Source organism: Vanessa atalanta, chromosome 1 (genome assembly GCF_905147765.1).
Source record: "Vanessa atalanta chromosome 1, ilVanAtal1.2, whole genome shotgun sequence".
Lineage (NCBI taxonomy): Eukaryota > Metazoa > Arthropoda > Insecta > Lepidoptera > Nymphalidae > Vanessa > Vanessa atalanta.
In genome coordinates, this window is record NC_061871.1 from 6,312,049 (window position 1) to 6,326,170 (window position 14,122).

Genomic DNA, 14,122 nt, shown 5'->3' on the forward strand with positions numbered 1-14,122 from the left:
AATGAAAATGTAATAATATAATATTTGTTGTTAAAACTCTCAGCGAATTTAAATTAGATCAATAATATTTGCTCGGGACTGCGTTTGTCAACTGACGCATTTCGAACGATGAGTTAAATGATTACTTTACTAGTCGTAAATAAACCGTTAAGTAAATATATTTCGATATTTTTATCCCGTTTCAAGTATCCTCGCTTATAATTAATATTTTAAGACCGCGTGTTTAAGCAATTCTCTAGCGGATTAAAGCGAGAGAGCTTAATCTCGATCCAGGGAATACAGTTGGTAGTAAATGATTTTCTAAGTGCAAAATTGAAATCTCCTGAATGAGATTTCATTAAAATATGAAAGCGATTATAAGGAGACATTGCTGTCCAATATTGATTCAATAACCAATAAGATTCTGTAAAATTAATCCTTTGTCTTCTTCCATTAATCTGCGTCGCCTTTCATTATTCACTATGGCCGTTTAAATCCCTAATTGACATTTCCAAAGGGGAACAGAAGTGATGAGTTCATTGTTATTAATATTCGCTTATCCTATTAACATAATTAATAAACTTTTCTAAGACTTGAAGATGAACAAATAATTTATAACAATACTATTCCTAATTCAAATATTTTGTTCTTACAAATAATATCAATTAAAAAGTTCCTACAAAATTTGGACGGATTTTTTGAGAATATACATATTTCAACTAAAAAAATAGTTATATATTACTTTCGAAAAGAATAAATTATGCTTTGAATATTAAAATATTTATATGCGTTCATTACATAACGGTAATTATAAAAACGAAAAAATATTATATTAAAATAAACTATAAAAGTTTTAAATGCTTTTTTTTATTTGTGCTAAAGCAATCTGGCGCTCTTTTTATTGACAACTGTATAAAAGGAAAAGACTTTCATAAGAGAAAATAGATTGCGATTTTTCTAAGGAGGGTATTTTATAATTGATTTCATCTCTACCTTTGTACTCATTGATGTCAGATTTGAACGGCTGAATAGGTTATAAAAATACATGAAAACTGGAAATCAATCATTCTGATGAGACATTTTTATTTCACACGTTTTAAATCTTCAAATATAATATACGTGTATTCTATTGAATCTCATGTTCGAATGTGAAATAATATTTTAATTGACATGAATATTCTAGAAATTACTGAGATATATTAGGAGACAGATCTCTGCCTATTGAATTTATTGGCTATTGAATATATCATAAATACTCATAATTCTGTTTCTCTGAAACATTGAATTACTTTACCTCTATAGATATATACGTATTGATGTTAATCTTTACGGACTGTGATATTCCGATACAATTATATCAGATATTTAAATATTAGTTAGCGTAGTAGTTAATCTATATAAATATAGCAAACATAAATTAACTTGGCTAATTTATTCTACGGCAAAATATCGTGTGTAACATGCGCATGGGATATAACACCTTAGCAATGATGGCTTATTCAAGCATTGATGGCAATCATTGCTTGAAGACGATGTTGTAGTCAAGATTTATCACAATCTTAATGTCTATGGAGTTTATGGTGGTCAGCTGATAGCTGAACCGACTTATTCGTCTGACTTTCTAGTGTGATTTTGAAAAAGTATACTTACGACAAGTTCCGTTATAAAGAACGCGCAAATCGCCGTCGCTGAGACTGGTCTGGCACGCGTGCATACGCATCTTGCACTCGCTGCCGTACGTGTTGCGATCGGAGGCGCAGACGGGCGCTAGTGTAGAATCACACACGGGACACGAGCAGTGTGCGGCGCCGCCCCGTGTGACGCACGCACCGCCCCACGGACATGTCGCCCGCGCGCACGGATTTTCCACGCCTAGTGGGTAAGTCGAAGCTTGTTTGAGCGTTTATTCAAATTACATTATTTACTCATTTATATATATTGTTCGAAACAAAGATTCAACCCGACGGATATAAGTTTTGAACTAACTATATTATTAAACAAGTATCAAGAACTGATAAGGTACACTTACGCCTACTCGGTCTATAAACGATATTCCATAGCGAATTTCAATATAGTTAGAAAAAATATTCATGGAGACAATTAACATAATTCTAGCTTTATTTAAAAATAAGTAATAATAAAAAGTCTTTATTTAATTATTTTTTATATTTATGTACGGGCTAGTGCCTACCCACTTGATTTAATTAAACATGAATAGCTGTTATATAATTATAAATAATTATGTTAAAAATATGCTTACCGCATGCTCCCATATATGCGATTCGAATGTCTCGATTGTCCAAGCACGCTGTTCGGTCGAGCATGCAGGGACTATCGTACGTGCGTTCGTCCGAACCACACACGGGCCGCATGACGTCATCACAATCCGGCCCGCACCCACACACGGCTACGCCGCGTGCGTCTAGAGTGCAACGCTCGCGCACGCCGCATTTCACAGATTCGCATGGATGTTGAGCTGTATGAAATATATGTCATTTTTATACGACTCATATGCTTACTTTTTATTGAGCTGAGATGGCCCAGTGGTGGAACGCGTGCATCTTAACCGATGATTTCGGGTTCAAACCCAGGCAAGCACCACTGAATTGCATGTGATTAATTTGTGTTTGTAATTCATCTCGTGCTCGGCGGTAAAGAAAAATATCGTGAGGAAACCTGCATGTATCTAATTTCAACGAAATTCTGCTACATGTGTATTCCACCAACCCGCATTGGAGCAGCGTGGTGGAACATGCTCCAACTCTCCTCAAAGGGAGAGGAGGCCTTAGCCCAGCAGTGGGAAATTTATAGGCTGCTAATGTAATGCTTATTTATTCTCTTTTCCTAAACATGGATACCGTTTTTAAAGATATCTATTATACTCAAGTCGACAATTAAAAAAATACATAGCATTCATTCATATTGTAACAATATTAAAACTATTCAAGTGATATTTAATATGTTGATTTGTATAATAAAAATATGAATTACAGCTAATAAATATAAAATAAAAAATAAAACACTATTTCTTTCATTATTATCTCACGGATGTTCCGTTATTACATTTTAAATATAACTTCATAATATTTATTGAACCAAATAACGGAAAATTTCTAACGTACTATTATTTCAATCAAGCAAAGAGACGTTCCATTTATTGATAAAAGGATAGATAAAAGATAATAACCCTTCAAATATTGAGTTAATAACTCCAGAAAATTGAATTATATCGTTGCTGTCACAATTGCTTTTCCGAACACTACGCCTCGATGCTCGTGTCCAATTACTTTCTTTAAAACAAAATGTCTCCTGAACGGGAACCTCAGCGAGGGGGGTTCCTTGCGTTTCCAAATAAAGATTTAATTTTAGATTAGACGTGAAATCGAGGTAACTACTTATTATATTAAAAAGGAAATTCAGAACGGATCGAGTTTTAAATATTTACAGTACTAATCCTACTACAAAAAATACTTAGTATTACTGTAGTGTACAGTACAATTACAAAAATAAGAATTTAAAACAAACATAAACATCCTAAAATATATAATGAACGTATCTAGATATGACTATTTTTTATATTAAATGTTTTTTTTTTTGGTAAATAGTAGAAGTAATTTAAGATAATGAATAGTATAATCTAACAGAAATTAAATAAATCTCCACGCAAATCGTTAAAACTGAGCGGTAATTTTAGATTTCAAAATACCCTTAAAATTGTTACTCAACAACACATGGTCGAGAGTCTTTCTCAAAATCGAAGTATCTTTCGCGGAAAAACTTTGATTCTTAAAATAGTATATCTATTAGGACATAGGTCTGAGATAATGCAACCAGTAATTAATAGTAATTAAATCGTTTGCGAATATCAATAAAATATATATCAAATTAATTTTAATAATTAAATCATCAGTGCAAGATGACAAGCTGCTATTTTTTTATATTTTTTTATTATAATCCTGTTACAATGAAGCACAAATTGTTTTTAATTATAGATTTGCTAGAGAATATTTTTTTATAATCCACAAATATTAATCGATAGTCTACAGTCTGATACACAGCTCTAATAATTTTGGTTACAAACCTGAAGCACACTCCCCTCTGTAGGCAATTGATAGCTCCTGTTTGGTGCGACAAGATTCTCGACGAAGCGCACATTCACTGACGTAGTCGTTGTAGTCGGACCCGCACACTGCGGAGCCTGGACGCACGACTAAGTCGCACGGAGGCCCACATCTACACACGGGTGCACGGACTTCGTTCAGCTGACAGATACCCCCATCGGCACACTCGTGTTCCAAACATGGATCTACATGTAACAACAAACGGATACTGTATTTTTAAAATCCAAACCAAAATGACTAAATTTTATTTTAAGTGCGCAAAATGTATGAAAAATATAATTTTGTCATATTGAATACTCGAACCCCAATTTGTGGCTTATAGATTTTTGACCTTTATTTGAAACAGGTTTGAATAGGGCGAAAAAGATTTTATGGCTCAGCATAACCTTTTGAATTATAAACGAAATATATTGAAAATTATAAAAGTTTTTATTAAATCGATTTCTTTTGTCTTTGACAAATGGATATAATTAATTTTATATCAAATAATTGATTACTATAAGTATTATAGGTAAACTAAATCTAAAAGCAATATCAACAACTAGGTTAACGAATAAAACTTCGAAAATAACCTGGTTATATGTTTACTAAGGTAATTCACGCGTCGAAAATTTTTAAGTAAGTTTTAACGTAAATAGAACTAATTATATTTCAACTAAAGCGCAGTGGTCTAATCTAATTTTTAACCTTTAACGTTTTCGTCGAATTTTCTATTTTAAAAACAAATTCGCTTTTAATTAAATGAGAGCTGAGCTGACCCAGTGGATAGAGCAAGTAGACATTAACCGAAGGTCGCGGTCTTAAATACGGTCAAGTGCAGTTGAATTTTCATGTGCTAAATTTTAAAGCTTATAATAATTCGTAGTGTGCTCGGTAATGAACGTCACGAAGAAAACGGAAAAGCTATGTGAAATTAAATTTTATTTATTTGACATAGTACACGCTTTTATTTGTTTACATAATTTTGTAACGGAATCTTTAGTTAGATTTTCAACATGTCTGATGAATTTGAAAATTGGTTTGACCAATGATGATACAATAATTTTATATTAGCATCCTGGCTAGGATTGGCAAGACAATAAATTTAAATAAAAATATGAATTTGAAAATAAAAGAAATTATATTGAATTATTATAATATTGAAGCAAACTCTCCAAGAGAAAAGCATAAATTCTCTTTTATCATTTCCTGATTATTTTTTTCAGTAACATGACTATTAAAGGAATCAATTTAGACAAATGTGTATCATCTCGCACTAATGCTGCGTGTTGAAATAAGATCCAACTATTTACCTCACAAGAAACTCTCATGCAGTGGGAAATTATCCATTTAACCTTTTTTTATAATTAAACTAAAATAACTCCATGATATATTTTAAAAGGATACTTAAATTATTCAAAATTTGATATACTTAAAAGGAATGCAAAATTCAAGATAAACAATTCAATATAAGAACAAAGTAAGCTAGTAAAGTATACAGTGAAATTCACAAAGGATGTCGGAATGTGCGGGCATTTGGTCTTGTACAAATTCAGTCCAGATCGAATGTTCCGGGACCAGTTTTGTGAAAAGGGTTCACAAAACGTACGTAGATAGAGTAAAAGAGATTAAATTACTCTCAAAGAAAATACTTTCTGTGAATTTATTTATATTCAAAAGTGACTTTTTTTCGTAATGTAATTTCATTCTTGAATAATTTACGTGCTGGTATTCTATTTCTTACGAGTTAAGATAATCGAATGTTCCAATAAATATTCAATGACCTAAACATATATATTTATTTTATAATAGCTAATAGACACTTACCATGAGAAATGTCTTTAGTAAAAATAAATAAACATAAAAGGTTATGATTTTTTTTCCTGAATGTGACTCGTAAGCTCTGAACTAAGTATTTAGGAGTGTACAGTGTAGGATTTAAACTTTTTTTCGCCTATAAAATTATAATAAAAATGATTTCAGTAAAATCTTGTAAACCCTCTACTGGTCTTTTCCTTTGAGGTATTTTGTAACTTATTCCACAACGCTGCAACAATGCAGAATTTTACTATTTATTCGATCCATACCAATATGATAATGCGAAAGTAACTCTGACTGTCTATCTGTTTGTTGGCCTTTCATGCCCATTGATGCTGATTTTAAATAAAATTAAATAACAAAAATCATAAACTTCAAAAGTTGTGCTTCCTCGCGTTTCAAGTCCGCGACACAAATTTTATTAGTGTAGTATTTTAGTAACAAAGTGAAATAAAATTTTATCGAACATTAAAATAATAATCTCTCATTATGTTTTAAAAACAAATTCCAATGTTCTTATGACCAAATTTCGATCAGCTCTTTAATAACGCACTCACGAAAAATATTTTGATTCTTTTTTTTTTATGTACTCCGTTCCTATTATTAGGAAACGACCTCAACTTAACGAGTTTTATTCACGTTTTCAAACTTGAGACGGAACAATATAAAGTCATTTGTTTGAATAATTTCCTTTACAAATCTCAATCTCTAGTATTAATTTGTTACGGTTGCTTTAACACTTTGTCCAGAAATATTTCAACTTCAGACATACAGAAACAATGGATTCTTTTCTGTTAACAACACCAAAGAATCTTGAAGGAAAATTCATCATTCAAATTAATCATATCCTCCTTACTAAAATTCAGACACAATAGTGTATTAGTGTACCAGTGTGTGTGCACAATACACGTAAACTCATTCGATTTCCTCGAACTTTCTTGCACTGCCAGCATTTTAACTCCGGTCTGTCCGGCAATTTTTAGACGGAAAACTGTAACATCTCGTCACGATACAAGATTTTAACCTGAAACTACATTCCGCCAAATAGCTAAATAAATACAATAGCAATCAATATACGTACCACATTTTCCATGATATTTGATAGTTATGTTAAGTTGATTGTCACAAGCGTGTTTGTCAAGATGACAAGCAGATGGATACTCGTGACCGTCGCTTCCGCAAACAGTCTTGCGTCTCTGACAGCTCCGCGGACACCGGCATTCAGGTTGGCCATAGGTCACTATACATCTGGCCCCCGTTGGACATGTCACGACACTGCACGGGTCTCCGGCTTCTATTGATACAAAAACGTCTATTATGATAACAGATTTTAATTCCATACATACAGAATGGCTATGGGTCACCCGTCAGATGTGAAACAACGAAATTGATGGATATTAGAAGAATTTATAATTAAAGACGACCGATAAATGTACATATATGGAGTGTATAAATTAAATCATATTGTAGTCTTTTATAAAATTTAATATATCTCATTATAATTATAATACGTATTGTAAGCCTACCTATTTATATAGATAATATAGATATATATTTTTAAAGGATCATTAGGTAAATTGTGTATAATGTAAGCTAAATAATAAGTCATAATTATCTAATTATAGATTTTTATTGTGTAAAATAACACTTATTATTAATTTAAAATAATTAAATAAACAAATTATAAATGAGTATGATTGACAATGTGGGTAGTGGGAAGCAGATTGTTCTGGAAGTTATACGGACGCGTCGAAATTGAAGCGAGACAAATAAAATTGTAAAAGTGTAAACCAGTGTGTTTCAATTATTAAAAGTTCTAGCTAAACTGGAAATGTGACTTCAGTATAAATCAAAGAGGTGTGTAATATACTACACACATATATACAACAAACCTCTTTCCCGAAAGCGGCGGCGTAGACGTCGTGCTGCTTTAACTTAATGTTTTTTTTAAATTATTAATAAAGACTTTTATGATATTACTTGTATTGTATTATCAGAAAATAACATTTAGTTTTAAAGCTGTATTTATATTACGTGAACGGAAGCACAAACTCAACAGTTCATTTATTTCTATTCAAATCAAATCTATTTAAATACTTCTTACATCAACAACAAAAATCATCGTATTGTAGATGTACAACAAATTCTGATCGAACGTCATTCAAAATACGATAGATCAATGAGATTCTGTAAGAATTCACTTCATATCTCACTCGTGAATTATTTACAACGATACGCTATTATGATCTTATCTATATCTTCTAATCTTATAAATTTTATAACTATTATAGTCAACATCACATATCAACGTCACATTCTGATATTTCATGCTCGTGTTCTGCGGTGAGTTGCGAGTTCCGTACAGAATAGCTATACGGTTACTACTAACACTAATGCATAAATATTAGTTATTGATTACTATTAGAAGCTATTGCTGTTTGTTAATATCCCGACTGACTCGAATTCTTATATACTTATTTACATTACGTATGAAACGAGTGATTCACTTTAACACAAGTAAAAATTCATACATTTTTATTACATTTCAAACGAAGTGTATTACAATGATAATGTAGGCACTAATAAAATGCCTGCAACGCAGAATTTAAGAGTATTTTTAAAAATTCTATTCGAGATGTTAAATGAACTAAAACTTCAGTTCAATTTACCGTGGCAAAATACTCGCAATTGCTGTCGCGAGACGACATATTTTACGAGATGACTTGGGGTAAAGGGTTATTCATGTTTTGTTATTTACCTCCTACACTAATTTTCGTTGAAATTTATGCAGGAACGCGGCGTATTTTTCACTTTTTATACTTACGAGTCTTTTGTAGCTGTTGCATAATCATTATAAACATTGATACAATTTAAAATAATATATATATATATATATATTTGAGCAAAAAGAACAACGAAGACCATAACGAGGTTTGAAAAAAACTATCAATAACAATCCCTGATTTTTAATCAGTTACTAAAATTAATGTTTACGCCTCCAATTACATTAAAGAAGTGCTTACGATAAAGCATGGATGGTCATTATTTGTCCTATTTGCACATGTACATCTGCATTTGTAACCTGTCTGAACATCTGGTACAAATAAACTAGTATACAATTAATCATTATACAACTAAACCATAAAAATATACCTAAGGATTTTCTATATTGATAATAATAATAATGAACATTTTTGTTTGACAACTCACCACATTCACCCTCATGCTTAATTCTTAAGTTCAGCCTTCTTTCACAGGCTTCTTTACGCAATGAGCAATGGTTACGGTAAGTTCTGCCAGCGGTGGAGCATACGGGTGCCGCTGAGGACGGACAGCTAGTTGGACAGGCGCAGTGGGCACGACCGTCGCCTAGTGACACACACTCGGCGCCCCACCTGCAGAACGTCTTCTCACATGCTTCTAAAATCAAATCAAAAATCAATCAATAATACTTACAGCAAATAAGAAAATATAAAAAAAATCGTTATAATATTCTGGAAGTTCCTTCCAGACGGAGCTATCTGAACAAAGACATGATTAAGGTGTAACCCTGAAAAATCACACAATTCTCAATTTTCTACCTGAAAAACGGAGTCCGTGACTAAATTATTAATGCCGTCTAAAATAAGATGCGAATATCCGCTCTTCCACCGCATTGTGTTAGCAGGCTCTGGGATTACCGATCTATATCGCCTAGTTAAAATTCCGAGCAGAGATTGTCGAGCGCGAAGTCACACAACGCTTTAGCAAAAGTTAATTTACAATTTTCTTCTCGATTCCGAAGTTGAAAATGCTTTTGTTGTATTTCAGAACTCTTGTATGTTTAGCTTACGTGAACTGTAATCGGACTTATCTCAAAGTATTAATTTTATCAGTAAATATATATTCAATGTAAAGGTCCTATGATTAAATATGTATGTTCAGCCGCTTTTGAAAATTCGAATCTGAATGAGCGTTTTATTATTGAAATCGAAACTAATTAGACGCTTATATGACACATAAAATAATGATATATTCTTCTATTTCTATCTTTTTTATCTATGCATATAATAAAATCTTAACTGATCGAAATCTGTACATGGAAGATATTTGAGAAAAAAATATCCTCCATTATTGGGGTATCTATTAACGCCTACAGCGACCACAAATCACATATTATGATTTTTAAAATTTTCGTCTGTTTGTCTGTCTGTTTGTTACTACTAATCTCGGAATCGGATTAACCGATTTTGATGTGGTTTTCATTGATTCACTGTAGTAGCCTTGAGATAACATATAGCGTTTCTTTTATTTAAATCGGGATGTTATGGAACCAGGGCTTTTTAAAGAGTTTCAGTGGTGTTAAATCACCCCTTTGCATTTGAAAATAAATATAAATAGATATGGCACAGATGATTTTATCTTTATACCCCGGTTCCTTCTCATTCCAAAAAGCGAGTCCAGTTTTCAGTGTACACGGCTACCTTATGTGGCTCGGTCGCGTGTTCGCAACTGCAAAAAAATCTATGCTTTAATCCCCGACGGCTCTACGTGTAATATCGTTTAATATAAATTGCGCAGTTAGACAAATACATCATAACTTTTTAATATTACAAGATAAAATAATAAATTTAAAACGTTTGGTTCTTTGTGGTTTGATTTTTATTGCTGAAAAGCACTCATCAAAAGCATAAATCATAATTCAAAATCACAATATATCCATCTATTTTGGAACTACAATACTACGACAGACTCAATAAAAGTACCACCACCTCAATAGAGTCCAGAAAAAAATTTGTCGAGCCATTTAGCTGAGAAATCAGTGAACATTATATAAAATTAAAAAGAAAACATATATAACACCTCTTTCTTAAAGCAGTTCTTAGCTTACATTTGACTTTTGTATTTACTAACCTACCACGAAAGATATTTGATATAATTTAAAATATTATTCTAACACCAAATACATTAGATTTATCCCGAAAGGAAATAAGATCAAGCGTCGATATATTAACCAAGAATTCATTTCCTTCATTTTTATAAAGGCTGTAGACGAATCCGCTTAAAGAAACGAAAGCAGCCGGAAATAACAATTCGAAAGAAACAAACAAAATTCTAGAACACGAATCGCTGTAGACGTCTGATATAAATGGAGACAAGAGGGGCGATAAAAATGATGGCGGATGCCTCGTGAATTGAAGAAAATTAGGATATTCACCGCGCTGCTCTTTCAGCCTCGCTCGAACTGTTTAAATTATCGATAAGTAGCTCGCTACTCGCTGTTTTTCGTAAATTATATACACACAGACGTATAGAAATTACAAATGTATACAGGAATTGAAACTGTAGACTGATCAAAGTCTATTTTTTTTATGTTATAAACGAGCGAGTTTGCAAACGAGCAGGAGGCTCACCTGATGGAAAGTGATTACCACCGCCCATGGACATCTGCAACACCAGGGTGGTTGCAGGTGCGTTGCAACCGAATTCTGCACAACCATCATGTTTGAGGGGGGGGGGGGGTCGGTCCTCCGGGACTCTCACATACCAGACGAAACTTTACTTTTTCTATAAAATAAACTCAAGTAAATCAATCGAACTAATACGTTGACGTACCTGTGTAGGACAAAAGTCCAAAAATGAAATAAGAAAAACAGAAACTATTACGTAAGTGTTTTTATAATTCTAGATTGATACGATTCTTCGAAAAATAATCTCGTTTGATGACAGTTTCCGTATGCATACTTTGTTAACTATAGGATAATAAAATAAGTATTCGTTCACGCTATACGGGTTCATAACAGCAGTATAGTAAAATAGTTGTTAATTTCACTGTTTCGCAAAAATATATCAACGCGTCGTTGCGAACACTTTTAATTATTTTAACTATTTTAACAATCTTAATTATTTTTTCGATGGTATGCAAACAGTATATGCGGTCAATGAATAAAAATTTGAAGTATAATTAAATATATAAGTATTTTGATTAACTTGCTATACCACGTATCTACATTTATTATATAATGCCGTAATGAGTACAGTGCGAAAACGACTAAAGATTTTTTATAGCTAATTTCCGTTCTTGGCTAATTCGATAAAATCACCTGTATATAACTTGTTCAAAGGCATTTTTTGTTTTTTTTTATCAAATTTGAAAAATGGAGATATTAATAGAGAATTTAAAAGTGGTATGTTCTTTGTTTTTCTGTAAAGATTTTTTTCTAAAACTAAACACTTTAAGGAAAAAATATGTTATATGATATCTTAGATGCAGTGAAACTACTTAGACTATAAATACAATAAACATATATTATGAACATATACGAGTACGCGAGTTAATTACTTCAATACGAGCTTGTGTTGAGAAATTATTTAACAAATAAAGTTGCCGTTTAAATTTTGTTGAGATATTTTATTCGTATAGCAATGTTCATTGAACGTTTATAACTTCAATCGAGTTAATAAAAAAACAGGGCGACATAAATCACTGGTAAGCAATGTAATGCACATTTATATGGTACTAGGCTACCTTTTTCATGATTTATTGCTCAATAACAAATTTGTTTCGTAGTCCCTTGGGTGAAACGAATCGAAATATTAATCCTTCAACTTCAACTAAGCGAAAATCATGAATAATTACTTTAAGTTTGACATAGTAATAAATGTTAAAATATAATATTGCGCGGACTTAGGAGGTTAATGCGGGACGCGCCCTCTCAAAGTCTGAACAAAGCAATTTTGCTGGCTCTCGACTTAGTTGGCATGTCACCCGCACAATGTACACGTGTGGACCAAAGATAAGGCATGTAAAGTTCTAAACAGAACAGACTTGTGGGACATTATAATTATACCTATTTTTGGCTGATTGTGGCATTATCTTAGCCTTAGGTTCATGAAAATGCTATTTTGTTCTAAGTAATATAAATATATATCGCAGGGTAATTTGTCAGTAGTCTTGACTTCTAGGTATACAGTCCATCTATGATAAGTAATCACTAACACCTATAAACATTGGTAATATAAGAAATAATAATTTTAATGCATTACCAACCTCCGGAATTAAAGTCTTATGTAATTTGTGTCTGTTACATCTGTAATACAACAATACTATAAATTTCTGTTTTGCGGTAGAATATAGATGATTGCGTAGTACCTACGAGACGAGCCTAGAAGCCCTACCAATAAGTAAATATAAATGTTAATCTTTGATTTAATAGTAAAAAAATAAAACTAGCACAAAAATATCAAACAGTGCTATATCTAAAGGATATTATTATTAATAGTTAATCAAGGTATTTATTACGCTTAAAACTACTGAGTACAGTAACTTTCGAAGAATCGACAAATCAAAACGAATTAGTTGCTAGTATTGATTTAGACTAGGAGTATTTATTTTTTCACTATATGTGCCCAGTGAGATTACAGTTTCCCTGAATTTTGTTGATAATATTGTAAGAAGTTTTGAAAATTACAAAATTCCGTACAATTATACTAGCACGTATTTGCAGTAGCACTGCGACATATAGGAGTACAAATAAAACTAAGCGACATATCCCTGTCGACGAATAAGGGTTGAAATTGCGTTTTGCAAATTATGAATATCATAATCATGTACATAGTATCCATAAAACCAAATAAGTAGGTGCTATGTGTGTTTTATTTATTTTATTTTATTTATTGCTTTAGAAATACCATCGGCATATTCACAAATCATATTTAGGAAAAACAACAAAGAAAACTTGTACAGTGTGATACATTACATTGCAGGTATTTACATTTTACAACTTACATGTTAACAAAGGTAACTAAACACTACACTCAAACATTTAATGATATTATAATTTAGAATCAAAACGAATAAAATTCTTCTAAAAGATTTTGATACTTGCTTGATAAATCGTGACGTATCGCGCAAACGTAACGCGTTAACGGTATTAATTATATGTGTGTGTACAACATCAAGAGAGATAATTAATACTAGTATCAATTTTAGTATCAAGCAAACATTAAGCTGCAAAGCCTTTTAGTTCTATTTAATCATATTAAAAATTCCTTTATACAGAAGTTCCTCTTTTAAAAACGCCAGCCATTGAATGTAGAATTCATCGTTTAGTATGAATAGAACCTTAAGCAATGTAGTCGCCGTCATCAAATAGTCCTGCCATTTATGTTAATAGAATACTTACGCGACGAAAGAGCTTTGGAAAATCAAAACCAGTTTAGAAGAACACTTTGAAAAGGTTGAT

The 14,122-nt window shown here is 32.0% G+C and overlaps 1 protein-coding gene across 2 annotated transcripts in view; it reads right to left on the reverse strand.

Annotated features, from left to right (window-relative positions):
• The window catches only part of LOC125070593 (agrin-like), a 55,973-nt gene that overhangs the window by 24,409 nt on the left and 17,442 nt on the right, over positions 1-14,122 (reverse strand). For both annotated transcript variants that reach the window (XM_047680562.1, XM_047680629.1), the window contains 5 exons: positions 9,108-9,317; positions 6,979-7,191; positions 4,061-4,285; positions 2,240-2,455; positions 1,630-1,851 (listed from right to left, as the gene is read on the reverse strand). In XM_047680562.1, coding sequence (XP_047536518.1) covers positions 1,630-1,851; positions 2,240-2,455; positions 4,061-4,285; positions 6,979-7,191; positions 9,108-9,317 — 1,086 coding nt within the window. The remainder of the gene's footprint in view (positions 1-1,629; positions 1,852-2,239; positions 2,456-4,060; positions 4,286-6,978; positions 7,192-9,107; positions 9,318-14,122) is intronic.